The sequence below is a fragment of the Apus apus genome, chromosome 2 (assembly GCF_020740795.1).
Source record: "Apus apus isolate bApuApu2 chromosome 2, bApuApu2.pri.cur, whole genome shotgun sequence".
NCBI classification, from domain to species: Eukaryota; Metazoa; Chordata; class Aves; order Apodiformes; family Apodidae; genus Apus; species Apus apus.
In genome coordinates, this window is record NC_067283.1 from 64,780,741 (window position 1) to 64,799,018 (window position 18,278).

The window sequence follows — 18,278 nt, forward strand, 5'->3', positions numbered from 1 at the left end:
AGAATGAAAGAGATGGTGTATTCCGTGTCAGCTCTTTACCTCTACTCGGGTTGAAAGCAATGGAAAAGTACTGTTTTGGTGCCCTCTTGTCAGGAGAAGACTTCAGTTCCCTAAAGGTTTAAACATGATAGGAAGGAGCTTGTTAAGCCTTTTGATTAATTTTTGTTTTCTCTAAAAATTAATGTTATTCTGCAGCTTGAAGGAAAGGCAAGCACTCCTCAGCCCCAAGGTTTGGGAGTGATAGTACCAAGTTCAGCAGAAGGATTTGGAGAATTCTTCCAGTCTAAAGAGAGGGGCAGTGTGCCATGCCCTATAAGGAGCAAGTTTTGTCCTGGTGTAGCCTCTTGGAAGCCAAAGAACACGTTTTGTGCCATCTCTGGAAACGGAGCATCTCAAACTGGTTTAGGTCCCTGAAACACTGACATGTGACTTCTTTCTGAATTGCAGAGAAACTGGTCCTGGTCCAAATCTATCTGTGTCTGCTGCTGGTTCCTGTTGTGAGGGATATTCCTGTTTATACCACTTGCTCTCTGTGAAATGGAGTTCAGGATTTTTAGCTTATGATTGCTCATAGGACAAATAATTCTCAGATACTTCCATGTTAATACCAGAGAAGTAGGAGTATTCCCTCTCTTTTGTCTGCAGTCTTCATTGTCTGTGGTCATCCTTTTTTCTCCCTTTTACCTGGAGGGAGGAAAATGTCTTTTCCAGTTTCTCAGTGTACTTTTCCTCTCCAGCAACCTGTATTTTTCATTCTGTCTTTGTCCTCTTACTTTCTATACTGCCTTTGAAGCAACAAGGTTTCTGCCTGCCACATGCCATGAGGACAACTCTAGGCTGGTTGCTGCAGGCTCAGTGTTGGCAGCTGTAGAGATCACGGATTTATTTTTTCTTCTTTTCCACTCCCTCCTCCCACAAACTCCTGGGCCATCCAGCTTAATGTGAGAGCAGACTGCCCTTAGTATTTGCAAAAAAGATCTATAAGTAGCACTGAGGACATGCTGGTAAAAAGCATCAGCATGGCATTCCAGCTCAGTTGGAGTACTGACTGTACATTAATTCTCTAACTTATAATTAGTTACATTAAATTCCAATTTTCTGAAAGAAACCATTATCAAATAACACTCTATTTGAAATCTCAAAGAAACATAAGGAATGAAAGCTTAGTCCTTTTATGCTTTCATCTTTTAGAAGCAATCCCTATCTTAACATCTTGACCTACATTTTCTTTTTACCCTCTCCAAGAAGCATTGTGTGGATTTAATGTCTCAGAGGGGAGGTAAGGATTTTTTTTGTGTATGTGTTGACATATAAAGTTTTGGTAAAACAATGAGGCCTTCATGTCCCCAATGATTTATTTTTTTTTTAACTTGAAAGTGTTTTCTGTAATATATCTGAGACAGATTATAAGTTCAGAAAGAAATTAAATTTAATAAATCTACCCCATTCCTTTACAAGTGGTCCCCTTTTATCTATCTAGCATCTTTCCAAAGCCTTTTCTGATTTTACATACCAGTAGAGAAAAAAATTGGACTCTCTTTCTCATGTCCTGCTCACCAGTTGGGATTCAGTCATTTTTTTTTTCTTTTTACCATTAAACAAGATGGAGGGGGGCTCATTTTGGGAGGCAGGGGGATAGTCATTTAAAATGATCGTTTTGTTCACATTTATTCTTGCCCTTATTCGGTTTCATGTTACTAATGAACAGCTTAACGTGGGAGTTAAGCCTTGCCCTGGGTCATCCTGCATTTTTATGCCTTTCCATTGCACACACCTCCTACCCCCTCGCCCCCACTTCTCAGATGCTGTACTTTAAAAGTATGTTAAGATGCTTTGTTAAATGAATGGTTGCGAGGAAAATTCTGTGCAACAAGTCCTTGTTTTATGGCAGGGTCGGAAATCAGTGTTCTTTAAAAATTGCAAGATAGTACTTAATCTCCTTTGCTTATTTGGAAAGATAAAATAGTTAAATGCACATCACTGTGTAGTCTTGATTGTCTAAGTGTGTGTTGATGGTTGTTCCAAGGTTTCTATTAAGTCAGGAAGCAGCTAATGTTGTTTCACTTCCTCTTCTGATGCCCCAAAACATAAGCAAAAAAAGCTGTTTAATAACAGCAGAATATTTCATGGCAGTGGAATTAAAATCCTCTGGGGGGTGGCAGGAAGTCGTCTTAATGTTTCAGAAGCCCTTTCTTCAGCATCAGGTTTTCAAGTGACTGGCCTCATACCCCAGCTTTCATCTCTTCTCCCGTGGTTTGCCTCTAGAACTCACAAAAGGGAGGTGAAAGTAAGGTTAAGCTGCTGGTCTCAAGAGCTAGAAATAGAGATGGAAATAGCTTGGCATATGAGGAGCATTTTCTTAAAGGCTGTTACAGTGCTGATGTTTCATATGCTGATGCTGTGGGGAACTGCATTAATGCTGGCGAGAATCAGTTGTCCCCCCGCCCCAGTTAAAATAAGAACCATCTCCATGTATGCTTAGGCAGGTGGCTGAAGTTTACATTACCCAATACCTTTAAGCTTGCATCACTCTTGCTTTGCTTTGTGCATCATTCATTCCTGTGGTGAGATTCTCGGAGCTCGTCTGGTAGCTAAGTGTGGGCTCCTGTGGCTTTTTGTCCCCTCACCTGCTCTCCAGTCACTGCAGCGCTGGAGCTGGTCTGGGAGGGCAGGGGTTTCTCCTAAGCATCATCTAGCTTTAAATTTACTTCCTGGTGTGATTTTTCTGTTGTGTGTGCCCAGCAGGTAGATGGCTGTTGTGCATCAGAGATATCTGCCAACCCCCACCACTGCTGTCGGCATCATGTAGGAGATGGGCAGGGATCCTCACCTTAGGCAAAGGCTTAGTGCTCAAATAGAGGTGAAATGTCATCGCCCCTGTACACGCATATGGCAGAACAATTTGTTCATTTGTGTTGGGCTTTCATATTGCACTTTTGATTTCAGTTTGCAGCAGTTAGTCTAAACGTTTTACTGTCACTGTCATGGGCCCCCACTCCCCTGACAATAACTCATCAAAAAGATTATGAGGGGCTGAATCAAAACAGCATAGCAGCTCTTTATCCCAAGGTTGAAGTGCACTATTCCAACTTTTAATTTAAGACAGTGAGGAAATGGTACCTACTTGCCTGCCCCCACTAAAGAAAAAAAAAAAAAGCAAAAGAAATGCCTTCCCCCTGGGAAGGGGTGAATACAGTTCTGCAAGTACAGTTTTCACAGAAAGATAGGTGTGGTTTTTGTTTTGTTTTTTTCAAGCAACCTGATTTTGAAAATATGTTTGAAATATGTTTGCTTACTGTATGGATTTTTTTTTTTTATGGCCACATTCCTGTTTCATATGTTAAAATCATGCCAAGTATTTTAGAAAATAATCTCTTATAATCACTATAGCAAGCTAGATGTAAAACCACTAACAAGTAGGAAGGCATCCCAAAATTTCAAAGGTTGAGTTTTAGGGGCTTTCCATGTGTCGTGAGTTTTGGTGCTATTTTATAGTTCCTTGCATCTGTTTTCTGTGAAGAAGAGGAAATAAATGATACACTGAGTAGATGGTGTCAAGGGGAAGGGTTCACTTTCACTCCCAGGAAAAGCAGTTGCTGGTTTTTCCCTGAAGAGAATCGCCTTTCCTTACTAGCAACGAGGTGCCAGGCATCGTGGGTGAAATTCAGCGTTACAGACAAAAGCCAATAGCTTCAGAACAAGTGTTTGGGAATTGCTCAGGCAGCTTTCCTCCCTCCCTCCTCCTGGAATGTCACAGGGCCTTATGCTGGCATGGTTGTCAAGCCTACAATAGGGCTCTCAACAGATATGCGAATGCTCGGGCTGGCAGGCAATTGGCAGTGTGGCTGCAGGCGGTGCCATCACATCCCTGGTGTTGAGGAAGGCAGCCTGACTCCCTGCAGTGTTGCCTGGGCTGCCCTTGCCTCCTGGGGCAGGGAGGGGGGGCTTTCTGGCATGTTGCTGAAGAAGCTAGGGTGTTAAGTTAGAAGTGACTGTGGCCTGTTTTTTGTTTGTTTGGGTGGTTTTTTTTTAAAGTGGGTGGATGTTTAATTGCTCAAAACTCAGCAATCATCATTCAAGCGCTTAGTAGAAGGAGGTGGCATGCCAGGAAAAAAAAAATTAAAAAATCCTTGTCAGCAAAAGAGCTTGACAGCTTGACTCCTGGAGCTGGTTGATGGATGATCTCAGAGTTAAGGAGGGCATGTTCACTAAGAAATTATTGAAAATATGGAGTGAAAGTAATTTAAATGGTTTAATTCAAATATCTGTCATGTGTGACTTGAGTTCTTGTAGAACACCTAGCATTTAGCTCAATTATTTTTTCCCAGGACAGGAGGAGGACTTTTTCCCTCCTTATCTTTGACTGAAAGCTCAAAGCATCTCCAATGAAGAAAGTGCTGAATCCCCGTACCTACATCTGCTGGCTGCGTGGGAGAGTCACTGCTGCTGCATTACCAGGCTCTGTGCTCTTGCAGCAAACAAGATCATCATAGCTGGCGTCACACTGAGGGAAAAAAATATTTCTTCTGTCTGTCTGGAGGGGTGCCCATGCTGCTGGCAAAAGTCACGAAAGGCAAATCCTCAATGACATGCATTAAAGTATCAAATGGACTATGCAATTTAGAAGTATTTCATTCAGCATTTGCCTTTCATGGCTTTTGTCGCACAGGGGCAGAATTAGAGACAGTTAAGCAGAGGTTAACCTCCCCAAAAGGGCTTTCTGGCTCTTCTCTTGTCCTTTCCCCATCCTTTTTCTTACAGTGTCTTTCTCTGCTAGAATCCTTCTCCTATTCCAGAGTCTGATACTTTGCTCACTGTTGAGGCATATGTAGAAGTCAAGTCCTACACTTACTCCTCTGGTAATTTAATTTCATTTGGTTTACACAAGAAAGAAATTGACTCAAGCTTCTTGTTCTTGATTCGCTGAAGGGCTGGGCTAGCACAGACAGGCACAGTGGAGTGCTGGCCCAGTCTCTGCCAGTGATCATGTTTGTGGGCCCAGGATGCTGGCCAACCATGACTCTGGTTCCAGAAATGGGGCTTTTACCACCTACACCTGCTGAGATTGTAAGCCTGTCCAGTTTGTGTTATTGCTCACCACAGATCAGTAGGAACCATGCTTCGTGAGAGAAAAAGCATGTAGCAAATGCTCATCACGAAGCTGTTTTGCTGTTGTTTCCAGTTTCATGCAGATACACCATTCTTGAATGATACAGCCTGTAAGGGTTTCCTAGATATCATAACAGATATAGTCAGGACCTGCTAAGCCTCTGGGTTTTAGCTGCACATCTCTCCCTTTTCAGGCTCCCAAGTATTCATTGCTAGCAGTGAAACACTGCATGCCTTTTTATTTCCCTTGTTGTTTTATTTGTACATTCATATGTTGTATTTTCTTCCAATTAGCAGACTCTTCCTTGCTTCACTGTTTGTCTTTACCTTCTTTCTTCCTCCTTCATTTGTACTCTTTGGAGACACAGTTGCTAATTTTTACTTTCTAGTGTAGAATAGCTGTTGTCTGGAGACATGCTCTTGGCATTGCTTTCCTTCTCATGGCACTTAAAATACCAGAATGTTTTTGTTTTCCATTTTTACTAATCTATTGAGTCCCTTGGTGCCAAGGTATGGGTATATTTTTGAAGTATGGATTTATTGTTCCTTTGTCCATCCATTCCTAGTAGAAGCTTAACTCTGAAACAGAGAGTGTTACTGAATATAAAAGCAAATTCCAGTGATGCCAAGGTGAGGGAAATAATTGACTAAAAATAGGGCTGCTAAGGGGTTATTACAGTTAAGATGGATCTGTGAAAGTGATTTAGAAGGGGGAGGGTTTTCCCTCTTTTGATGCTTACATATAGGTGACAAAGACTTAAATGCTGACTAGCTTGCTTTACTTAATTCTCATTTACCAGAATAATCCATGCACTCTCCCACACATATTGGTGAAGGCAATAACAGGCAAAAATGCTTTAGAAACTGAGTCAGTAACTTTTATCCAAATAACTGCCAAATAGATTTAAACCAAATAAAACTGGAAGAAACAAAAAAGTTTAAAACCAAATGCGTTCTTTCACAGGCACGTTGAGGATTTCCTTGACTCCTCTTGGGGGATGTTAACCTACTGGTTCTCCATTCAACCGTAAAATTCCTCAGAAAAGGCAGGATAAACAAGATATGATGGTTTTGGCATAAACACCAGCGAATAATTTATTCATATGTCACTGATAATTTTGTTAATACCTGAGAGCTTAGACTTTTCTCTCTCTCAGTGGTTATGCCCATTTTTCTATCACTGCTATCGTTGAACTAAATAGAGATAAATTACACTTGTGGACTTGCTTGTGCCTGTAATTTCAGATAAAATGCCTGTTTACCTCCATTTCCAGATTGTGTATGTTATTACCAAATGAGAGAATACGTCCTGTTGGCCAGATGTCCCCGGCATAGCTGCAAATCAAAGGGCACTTTTTCTCCTCAGGGAGAAATAAAGCCACTGTGTCCAGCGCCAAGATCAGCATGAGGCACGCACCACTGAGGGATTTTAATAATAACCCCACTTCTCATGTTGTGCTTACCGTCTGTACCTCTCCCTTGCCCTTCACTGTGGTGGTTGATCACACGACCTTTATTTTACAGGTGGGTGAGCTCGGGGAGGGAGGTGACCTCTCAACAGGCAGCTGCTGGGTGGTAGCTGCATCTGGACAGAGTCCAGGTCCCCAAGTCCTAACTGAGCTCTCTTCCTGGTGGTTGTGTTCACTTGCTTTTGTAAAGGGCTTTATGTATTTTCTACCCACATCTCTCCAAACAGCAAATGTCTGTAGCTATGATCTTGCATTTGAAATCAGCTTGTTCCTCTCAAGCTTTCTGACTGCAGTCAAGCAGAACTGGGGGACAGAGCTGGGTGCAAGCGGCCTATGTCAAATACTGGTGATTTCTTGGAAACACATAGGAAGAGTATTAGGTGCTAGTTTCCCCAGTTCTAAAAGGGAGTGCTTATGGTACTATAAAATGAACTGTCAAAACTTAATGACCTTTACTCAGCCTACTATCTACTTATTAGAAAAGCTGTTGCTCTCCTTTTATTATACGGCTCCAGGTGCAATTGTTAGGAGCTCAATGGCACCATGGTGCTGGTGTAAGAGATAAGGAGCAGCTGGTAGGGTGGTGGCCATCAGCTCTGCTTCCTCCTCTCTGTTCTGCTTCCTTTGGGACAGCCTTAGCTTTAGGGACCCGGGGCAGCTGTTTCTTGAATTTCCTCCCCTCGTTCCCCCCATGAATTTTTCCTTTTTTTAAAATTTTATTTTATTTTATTTTTTAATGTATTTTGAGGTATCTATTTTTGGTTTGAAGCTTTGACTTAGTCAGCTGTCTGCATTTGTAGGAAAGGTACTTAGGAGAGATCTGTTTGTTCCCCCAGAAATTTTTGGAGTCAGCATTACTGCTGCTATCTGCTTGACCTCTGTATGCACACCTACCCTGCTGCTCAGCCTGTCTGGTACTCCTGTTCCCTCCCTTGTCCAGGCTATGCCACCACAGAGCCCAGGCTGATGACCTCCCTTCTGCCTTAAAAAGAATAAGGTGCCAGAAGGGGTTATTTGCCTTCCCTGGGGGAAACAGGGAGTCACAATTTTGTGTACTTTTAAGTGGAAAAATTACTTTTAATCAAAGAGGTGTGTCCCTTTGAATATTTCTAAAATAACAGAAGTATAGACTTGAGGTGAGATTTTTCATGGTATATGATAAGTTGCAGGCATTGGTAGATGCTTTTCTTTTTAAAATTTCTTCCAGATGTGTATTTCATAAATAAAACTGAGTCTTGAAGTATGTCCTATGGCCTGGGGTATTTTCCTGGCAAAATTAAATTAGGTTCATTTTTTACTGTAATATTCTTGTTTCTACCAGTTTAATACCACCACTGCACCCAACCAAAACCCTCCAAACAAAAACAAAAGACCCTTAGAAGTGTTGTGTTGAAACATCAGAACAATAAAATTTCAGTTAGCACTGCTAAGAGGTACTTGGTAATGGGCTCATATGCAGGAAACAGTCACATAAACATCTTTGTTTGCTTAATAGCAATTTTGGATGGAGATGTAATGGGAGTAAGTAGCTTCTTTCAACCTGTATTTTTTAATCAGTTCTCTTTGGTGATCTTGTCTTTTGACAGGCTGACAAATACATCTTGTGCTGTAATGTCATTCATGCTTGGCTTCCACAGTAATGATGTATATCTACATATAAAAGCACTCTTCTAGTCATTTATGAAGACTGTACAAGCTATTTGCTAACAGTTTTTGGCATAACAATATTGTTTTATGCATATGCTCTGTTATTTACCGCAATCAACCTAATGTCCAGTGGCTTGTCATCTGAAAAGCCCACATACTGCTAATTACCATCATGGTGGCATCACGTGGTACAAACAACGACTGTTTCATGCTGTGGGGTTTGTTGTTTTATTGTTGTGTTGTTTGTTTTTTTTTTAGAGACAGAAACTGTTGTGGTTTTGCTTTACCAAATGAGATCAAATGAGCATTTATTTTAACGACAGGCATCCTAAAAAAAAGTAGGGGATAGCTATCTCTTATTCCAGATAAAAATGTTTTTAAAGTGTTACTACCAGGAAAACCCAGTTTTTTAGGCTCTAAGACAGCCATGGCATGAAAGCAGGCCTTATTTTTGAGGCGTGTTGTCTATTTAATATGTAATGTGATACCTTGTCATGCTGTGATGATGTGACAGATGGCATTTGCACTATAAAACTAAATTATCTTTTGTGCATAGCTATAAAACAGCTAAATACAGTAACTGTACAGTATGCTGATTAATGCATGCTGCAGATGTTTTAGAGGTACTGGTACATTTAAACTTAGCATCAGATGATTAATGGTTTTATTTCACATGCCTACCAAGATTTTTGTAGGGTTTCAGCACGTAGTCTAATCAGTAGGGACATTGTTGGTAGAAGATAAATTTGGGTTTACAGACTACAGGATGTGGATTTGTATTGTAATGCCGCTATTTGTATTGTATTGCAGCTATTTGTCTAGAACTTCTGGAAAATGTGTGAGGACTGTTCATTAACAATACTTTTCCAAGTAAACTTTTGTGTAAAGTTATAGCTCATAACATAACTGTTAAGTTCTGTAATTCTTGGGTGGATGGAAAACAAGAGGTGTAGGGAAGCCATCAGTTTATTATTATGTCTGTTTTCATATAGGGTATTACCTACGTGAAGCTAAGGGCCAGAATAAATACTTAAAGAGCAGAAGTTAGTGATTTTTGTATGCCTCTATATTTTAGGCATATAACTATTTTTGGTGCTCTTTCACGGTGCAATTATACCCAAGAGCTTGTCCATGTTCAGGTGACACAAACCTGTCAGACCATGATGTCGAATGATTAACCACCTAGCTTTCAAATATTTGTGGCAGCTCCCCCAAACAGGACAGTGCAAAAAGATGAAAATCACAGTGGAAGTTTTGATGGGCATGTTACTCCACAAATTAGCAAAGCTTAAGCTCTGTGCCTACATAACTACAGTCCATGCTATTGCATGTTCTCAAAAATAACAGTCTTCCCAGTGCTGTGAGAATGCTGCTTCGAGTAAATCTGCTTTTTTAACTTCTTGTAACTTGTGTTTGTTTTGCCAATTGCCCTGGAAACTGGGCCTTTGTACCAGCCTGGAGGGTTCAACTTGCAGGGTTCAGGGAGGAGGGGAGTGCTGAGAGGAGGCAAACCCAGTATTTCTTGGCAGTGGGAAATGGGTGTCCCTGTGTGGTCAAGAAGTACTTGGGAGCAGCATTTTACATATAGCTGAGGTGTGCAGTATGGCTCCCCCAGCCCTGAACTGTGTGGACTCGCTGATGTTAATCCTGTATAGAAAACTATGAATGCAGTCATGTTGAAATCTCTCTTATTTAGGTCAGTTAATACTTTTGATGTCTTTGGCTTGTGTTTGTGTGGTGGTGACTGCTGATTTTTCTAATGTGATGGCTTTGTGGGTTGCCTCTGACTGGGAGAACTGACTGGAAATACAATTGAATGTTATTTCTTTTCCTAAGCTGCCTTAGGACTGGCAAGCGGCGAACTAAAATAAGTGTTGCTGTCTTCTTGTAAGAACATGGAAATACTCATGCTCAGATGCCTTGCTGGCATTAGAATAAAATGATGTAGAAATAGTGTTTTGGGAACATTGTGAAAGACCCTTCACCCAACCAGTTTTTGCAACTGAACACATGATACTGAGATTTGTTCAGATGCTCCTCTTTGGTTTCTTGATTACTCAGCATCTTTAATAATGAAGAACATACCAGTAATTGTAATCTCCTCTATTCTTAAAAACAAGTAACTAACCCCAAACCCTCCCTTGCATTTTTCCCATCTTCCCTTATGTTTGCTGCTTTCTGCTTTCACCCTGTGTATTTATACCTATATGGTGTTTTATTGTATGGTGCGTTCCTGGGTACTGTGATTTTGCATTATGCATTCAGGTGCTCCTAAGACCTTCCTTGCAGGTGCCTGTCAGCCATCTCTCCAGATGACCAGGGACAGCTTAGATCGTGATTTGACAATAGTTGTAGATTGTTGCTGAAAGTGTGTATCATCAAAAATCTTAAGATTAGCGAATCTGTACCAAAATAAATTAAGGCCTGCCTGCACTGGAATAGGAAGTCTTACTTGCTAGGCTGTTACGAGGTAAGGTCCTTTAAGCAGCTTTAACTGTTCTTTACACACACTGGTTTTGGTGAAAGGGACGTGGCTATTGCTGGAGAAGGCTCAGCAAGACCTCCTCTCAGTTAACAACTACAGTCAAGATACAAAGGGGATAGTGAGATGCAGTGGGAACAAGAGGGAGCACACTCTGCGAAGGTTCTGAAGCTGTGCTGTATCTGTATTCTGTCTGGATCATCCTAGAGGATATGGTTCAGCTCATTGCAGAGCCCTTCCTGCATGTGAAACAAACAAACAAACTTGTAGTAACAGATTTGAAAACATCCAGGCTGTGGAAGGCAAATAAAAAGGAGGTCATAGAAGTCTCTTCAATAATAACTGGGGTGCAGGAGGCAGAAAGGGCTTTTCTGCATTCCCCACCTTGTACCAGAGTAGATATAATATTCACAATTGCTGTTTGTTTTGTTTTTCCTTTTTAAGCAGCGCTTAACTAAAATTGCAGTTTGCAATTGCAGCTTAATCGGAAGTTTGAAAAAGAATTCAGCAAAAATGTGAAGTTGACACTTTTTAAAGGATGTTAAGATCTCCATGTTTCAGTTTTAAGCTAGGAGTTTTAATTACTAGGAATTAGTAATTGGCCTTTCTCCCAGAGTATCTAGTCTTGATCAGTTAGAGCCAGGACTTTGTATTTAAGGGACCAGATATGTAATTTGATATGCGAGTTTCTGTATTTCTGATTTAATTAAATAATTCATTTTTAGCGACTGAGTTAAAAGACTGTTTATTCAGTGACTTTGAGCCATTCAGTGTTTCAGTTCCTTTTAAACTTTGGTAGCAAATATACACTGCTTCACTGTATATATAAATTATTATTTCACGTAATAAATCCTACACTGATTTATAATCCAAGTTGCTATACTTTCAAATTTAATTTTGATGAGGTTTTGGGTTGTTGTGCTTTTTGTTTTTGTTTTTGTTTTAATATTAAAAAGTCTAATTTGACTAGTAGAACAAACACTTTATATTACAGGAATAAGATCTATTTTTATCAGTCCAGATTTATTCTGCCTAGTTATTCAGACATTATGGTTGGTCATGAGTCCAGCTGCCAGGGGAGAAGGCAGTGAGAGCTGGAGCTGAGATGAGCCCAGTGGGCAAGAGGCAGGCAGCTGCTGCCAGCTCTCCAGCAGCTGAGAACGTAACCCATCGTGGGCTTTGCCATGAGCCAGGGCTTGCTAGCATCATGATTTAGAGGTTGAAGGGCACCACCATAGGAAAAGCACTAGAGGAGGAACTGTTTGTCCCTTTGATTTTATTTGGCTCTTGGTGGCATGCTGGTTCCTTGACTGTTGCTGGGTGCTCTGAAGTAGCCAGGATTAGAGAGTCATTCAGCTCTTCCGACTGTGCAAAAGAGTATTTTCTTGCTCAGTTGCTTTTCCCTCTTTGTATGTGTACACAACTGCAGTACTTAGCTTTTAAGAAACATGAATGCTTGCTGCTTCCTGTAGCTTGGCTCACTTCGGAGAGTCAAACCTATGTGTTTGGATGTGTGCAGAACTCTGTTCCTGCAGTGCACCAGCAGATCTGTATGTCCCATGAGTGAATGTCAGCTCATTACTGAGCATAGGGGCTGAGTGTCACCAGGGGGTCCGCACCTCATGCTAGGGCCTGCAGCCCCTTTATAGCTTGGCTGATGTGCAGCAGAAAAGAAGGTGGTTTATCTCAGTTAGAGATAGCAGGAGTGGCATTTGAAGGAAAAGGTATCTGGGGGCAAATGGAATGCATTTGATATAAAAATGATTGAATGGCAATAAACTTTATAACAGCCTACTTCAGCGTGTGCTCTTTCCAGTGCTTGGAAGTAGGCTGTGGACTATGGCTGTCTGTGTTTTTCATCACATCACAGTGAATTTTGCAATTATGCTGGCCCTGAAAACCTGTAGAACTTGACACCCATTGCCATTATTTATCAGTATCTCTCATTTTTAGTTTTATGCCTCCATTTTAGAGCACTTGTTTTAATTGGTTTCAGCTGATGATAGTAAACTTCAGTTATCAGCGATATTACTGCGTTTCGGGATAGCACTGGTTATGATGAATAATAGTAGACAAGCTGTTATTTTTCCCTAAAGGAAACAAATCTTACTTGTCTCCCAAGTGCCCTGATGGTTTGGCAGGGTGAAAGGATGAATGAAAATTGCCTTCCAAGTGCCTGCAAGTTGACAACCTGAAAGGTGATTTTCTTGACTCATATACTTCAGGTTGCTGGGTTTTACATATGGCAAGTCTCCAGAACAAATATTGCTTTTGGAAAACCTAATCAAATTCTGCTGTGAGATTTAAGTTATGGAGTATCAGGCCTCAAATGTTATGCTTGATTTAGACTTCTCTGGAGTTCAAAAATTGTAAATTTTATCAGCAGTGGTTTCATGGAAAAATGCAAAGCAAAAGTTGGAACTTTTTAAAGAATAAACGTGTGCACTAGGGCTTCTAGTGAGGGTGAATTCAGCATAGAAATATTATCTATTCAGTGTTTTTTAAAAGGTCACACTCGTTTCCTCAGGAGTGCTTTGAAGGGTTGCTGTTACCCCACTTGGCATCATTGTATTATTACATGACAAACCCTGTTGTAGTATCATGTGCTGATTCTGAAATTTGTAGCATTTGTTGGGTCACAACAAATTCCTTTCAAAAGGAATTTAACAAAAGGTGAGTGAAAATGTAAATTGAGTAATTTAACTTCTCCCTGCCAGTCTCAAGCTGGCTAGAAGCAATGTTTTGGAAGGAAGGAAGGAAGGAAGGAAGGAAGGAAGGAAGGAAGGAAGGAAGGAAGGAAGGAAGGAAGGAAGGAAGGAAGGAAGGAAGGAAGGAAGGAAGGAAGGAAGGAAGGAAGGAAGGAAGGAAGGAAGGAAGGAAGGAAGGAAGGAAGGAAGGAAGGAAGGAAGGAAGGAAGGAAGGAAGGAAGGAAGGAAGGAAGGAAGGAAGGAAGGAAGGAAGGAAGGAAGGAAGGAAATGCTTACTTTCAACCTTTGCTTTGTGGGCTTCATATTAGGAAGAGAAAAACTGAGCTTCCAATTTACTGTTTCTTCCCCACAAAAAAACCACCAGACTTCTGCTATGTACGTAGCATTTTGAAAACAGTGTACAAAATCTGCAGTGTGTGGCCACCATGTAGCCACTTCTGAAAGCAAGTCAAGATAGATCTGGTGTATTTCAGAATTATTTGATTGGAAAAAGAGTAGAGTGATATGATGCAGACTTTGGATGAGGCTGTTTAAAAGTCAGCAGTTGGAGTGATTGGATTGGAATCAGAAGCACTAAAAGATTTGGAGCCCACTAGCAGATGACATATCACACTCAGATGTAGTGCCCAAGCGAGCAGTGAATAAATGGCCTTGTGGTGAGGGAGCATTTGGCTGTGGGCAAGGCACCAGTATTTGGAGCAGGCAGCTTGCTGGAAGAGATCCTTTGCTTTTGCTTTGGTGTCTCTTTGAAGCTCAGCTTAGTTGATTACTCAGTTATGCAATAAGTGCATTGATAGTGCTGAACAGTGATTTCCCTGAAAAGAGAGGTCTGCAATGGTGTAGTGGTAATGTAATACTGATAGAAATTTTGAACTCCTGTTATGATCAAGCATTTTTGGTTTAGTACTCTTAAGCCTTGCTGCCCATTTTATCTTGGAAGGGATCAGTCCCTTCCCTGCTTTCTTTTCTGAGTTGCAATTATAAAAAGGGGGACTAAAATGACTGAGGGAGGGAAGTCCTCTCACTGTTTCTCTGAGGAAATAAAGCTGTGAAGCAGAGCTCTGTTAGGCCATTTGCAAAAGTATTTTGGTGGAGAGATGGGAAAGCATTCTTCTGGATAAAATTGTAGCTCCTCTGGTAATAAGCTTTTAAAACACCAAGTAAATACTGAGCTGACAAAATTCTTAGTAATTTTCTTCCCTCTTGTCTCAAAGCCTTCTGAAGAATACATTCTTATTTTAATTCTTCCTTAAGTCTGAGTGGCTTCACTGTCTGCCTGCCATTTGTAAGAGTTAAATTATATTACTAATTTTTGTAGGATATGCAAAATTGGTTAAACATGATGCTTGTATAGGGCCCAGTGCTTTCTTCCATCTGTGTGACACTACTTGCTATAGTATTCCTCCAGGAGAGAAAAGATAAAAAAGGGAAGGCAGCAGTAGCAGACTTTTTCCCTGCCTCATACACCTTTACTGGCATTCTGCAGTTTCTGTAATTGAGTGACATTTGGCTAGAAGAACCAGAGTTGAGGAACAGATGTTTGATGTTCACCCCTTTGGGGTTTAGGATTTATTTTTTTTAAAGAATCATAAATTCCAGTAGTTGGAAGCAGCAGAATGAAGAGCAAGGCAATGACAAAAACAGCAGCTTAATTTTATATTGATCTACAGAGAAATACAAAAGGCTCTCGTCTAGCCAGTCAACAGGAGATCTGTAAAATAGGGTTGAGTTTATTACTCTAAGCTGTGTCTTTTTTGAGTAAGAGATGTGTAAGTTTATACATATGTTTGCAAACACCTGTAGGGTAGTGATTTGGGACTGGGGTCTTACAGTTATCCAAATTGGAAACATACAATCAGGCAGGTTCTTAATTGGATACCTCCATGAATGTTATTAGCATATCGCTTTGCAAGATGGTTGCTTTGGCCATCAACTCTCTACTGCTAGTGTCGCATGTGAGTTATTATAAAATCCGTTTGGCACTGGTAATGCAGGTTTGAATATTGTGTACTACTTTGTCATGTTTTCAGGACTTCTCACTAATGGCCAATCTAAAGGATTAGGACCGGGATCAGAACAGCTGGAGAATGAGAAGGATGATGCATCCCAAGTGTCCTCAACAAGCAACGATGTTAGTTCTTCAGATTTTGAAGAAGGGCCCTCAAGAAAAAGGTCAGTAGTGCATTATGATTAAAGTATAGTGGTTTTGTTTTGTCCTTTTTGTGCTATAAGGTTTTGACTGTATTATCATATCAGTAGGGTACGGTTACACATACTGCCCTACCATAAACAGACTTTCCAGTGTGGAGTCCTTCTAGTGACCGTGAGGATATAGAACATTTTACCTAATCCATTGGTGTAGATGATTCTTGTTGTTGTTTTGGAAAGCATGGAAAAGCAGTAGTTGTTTTGTAGTAGGTGATTGCTAAATTAAGTGCCTTAAGACTCTCTCTGTTCCTGCCTTTTGTCCTCCTCCCCTGGCTTTGGCCTCTCAGGGACATGTCAACACATACGTGTGTGCAATTTCAAGGAAAGCATCACCAAAGTACTTCGTATTACTGTTGTTGTTTTTAATTTTCTGTGAATGAAACCACATCAAGTTAGATAGGAAGAAACCAGATGCTTCTGAGAAAAGAAACTGTATAATAAAGCACTGTGGGGGGTATTGGTTGCAAAGGACTACTTCAAGATACTACTGTAGCAAGCTGTCTCCTCTTTCCTAGAAGTCAGCTAAGAGGTCCTTGTTGAACTTTTGAGAGTTTTTACCCTGAATGTGCAAATGGTGGGTTAAAATAGTAGGATTCAAGCCAATATATTATAGAAAATATGCTGAGAATGCAGGAGGCTGGGAGTTGTCCTCTGTATGAAGTAAGAACCAAAATAGGCTGTCTGAAAAATGCCATTTGAAAGAGAGAAATGGAAAAGGCTTTCTCAGCCTTTTTCCTCCACACTCCTTGCATCCTAGTCCCAAGCCAAAATGAACCATGAAATAAAGTTCTCCTTCAAACAAAAGAGATATTCATGTTTTCTGTGTGACCTTATGGTTCTGCTGAGAAGCCCAGTGGGGTGAGAAGAGTGGTGCTTTCCTGGATGCTCTCCTGTTCTGTATGCCCCAGCCCAAGTCCCCACAACCTTTTCGACCCCTGAGCAACAAACTCTTAAGTCTAGTCAGTATGCCCACATAGCTTCTCTGGTGTATCAGAATTAAATTTGTCCTATCTTCTATACTGGTAGAAATTTTGTAAAGCTTATTGCATCTTGCTGCTGGTCAGGGGAAAATATTTGTGTGTTTATTTTTGGCTTTATGAGATTTAATGGAGGCTTTCTGCTTAGAAATTTAGGAGACATCCACTGTAGATGCTTGCACGTTACCTTAAGGAATATTTGCTGCCCTCTGCATTCCCCTTGTTCCTCAGCCATGCTGACACAACTGCTTGCATGCCTTGAACCTACATACCACAGGTATGCTCAAGGAGCTGGTTAGGATTAAAAATAACAGTGAGAGGAAGACAGATTGAGACTTTTTGCTAGGGCTTGTTATTTTCAACCTGTGTGAGTTTTCATCTCTTGTTCACAGCATGACTGCATGAGCAGCTGCCAGTGCACCTGAGGGGGCATCTGCTTTCTATCTTGGGGCTGGCAAGGGGCAGGAGGTCTTGTCCCTTGTGCTCTCTGCTTCTGGTGCCCTGCACAGTACAGCTTCAGAAATGGGTGAGATTGCTACATCACTGTCCCATGAAGTGGCATTTGAGTATTGCAGGCAAAATCCTTTTGAAGAAAACAAGAGAAAAGGAAATGGCCTCAAGTTGTGCCAGGGGAGGTTTAGATTGGATATTAGGAAAAATTTCTTCATTGAAATGGTTGTCATGCACTGGAACAGGCTGCTCAGGGAAGTATCTGAGCCACCACCGCTGAAGGTATTTGAAAGACGTAGTTTAGTGCTTAGGGACATGGTTTAGTTGTGGACTTGGCAGTGCTAGGATAATGGTTGGACTCGGTGATCTCAAGGGTATTTATCCAACCAAAATGATTCTATGAATATTTGCTAGTTTTTGGCTGTGGAAATTCAGACACTTGAGAAGCAGCTTAATAGTGGGGAACTCAGTGCCTGTTTTGATTAAAAAAGCCAAAAAAACCTCCTAAACCAGAAGCTATGATGAAAACTACCTTTCTGGCTTTTTGGAAGACAGGCCATCATTTCAGTTCTTCATGTATCTTGAACTGTTGACGTAACACTGTGTTTGTTGCTGCAGTTGCTGTGAAGGAGAACATTCCTGTTTTGTTTCAATTTCCACCCAAAACAAACTCAGCTTCCCCTTTGCAGACAGATCTCTTTGGGCTTCTTCTCTTAAGCTGTATTGCAGCATGTTGAGTGGTTCAATGTCTTTCTCTTGTTTCCTTTTGGTTTTTTTGCTTTGTTTGGCTGAATATGTAGTATTTCCTTGATCCAGGTTATCTTGGGATCCCACAAAGAGTTGTGCCAGGAATACTGGCTGGACAAAGGATGTGCAGAAGGGTGAGGACAGGGCATGAGATGGAAATGGGATCTATGAGTTCACTGCCTTAGCTCATCAAGTTTTGAGAAATTGCACCCTCCTTGTCTTCCCCCTGGGCTTCCTCAAAATCAATCACTTCAGTTGTCTGTTCAGCTGTGTGCACAACTGTTGGCATTCATGTACTAAAATACAAATTTGAACACTGTAGGTTTAGCATGTACTTCATGCAGTTTTTTACCTTCCCCCAAAAAACGTTTTGCTTCTCGAAATACTGCGGTGTATGGCTGGTCATACAGTCAGTGAAAGGATTTTAGGGATTGGTGCAGTTAGTAAAGTATATGTGTTCGGAACTTAGTCTGTATAATAC

General features: G+C 40.9%; 1 protein-coding gene across 3 annotated transcripts in view; it reads left to right on the forward strand.

Annotated features, from left to right (window-relative positions):
* The window catches only part of JARID2 (jumonji and AT-rich interaction domain containing 2), a 224,376-nt gene that overhangs the window by 109,535 nt on the left and 96,563 nt on the right, over positions 1 to 18,278 (forward strand). For all 3 annotated transcript variants that reach the window (XR_007888493.1, XM_051609208.1, XM_051609207.1), the window contains exon 3: positions 15,446 to 15,587. Coding sequence is in view for 2 of the 3 variants with exons in the window: in XM_051609208.1 (XP_051465168.1) it covers positions 15,446 to 15,587 (142 nt within the window). In the remaining variant the exon portion in view is untranslated. The remainder of the gene's footprint in view (positions 1 to 15,445; positions 15,588 to 18,278) is intronic.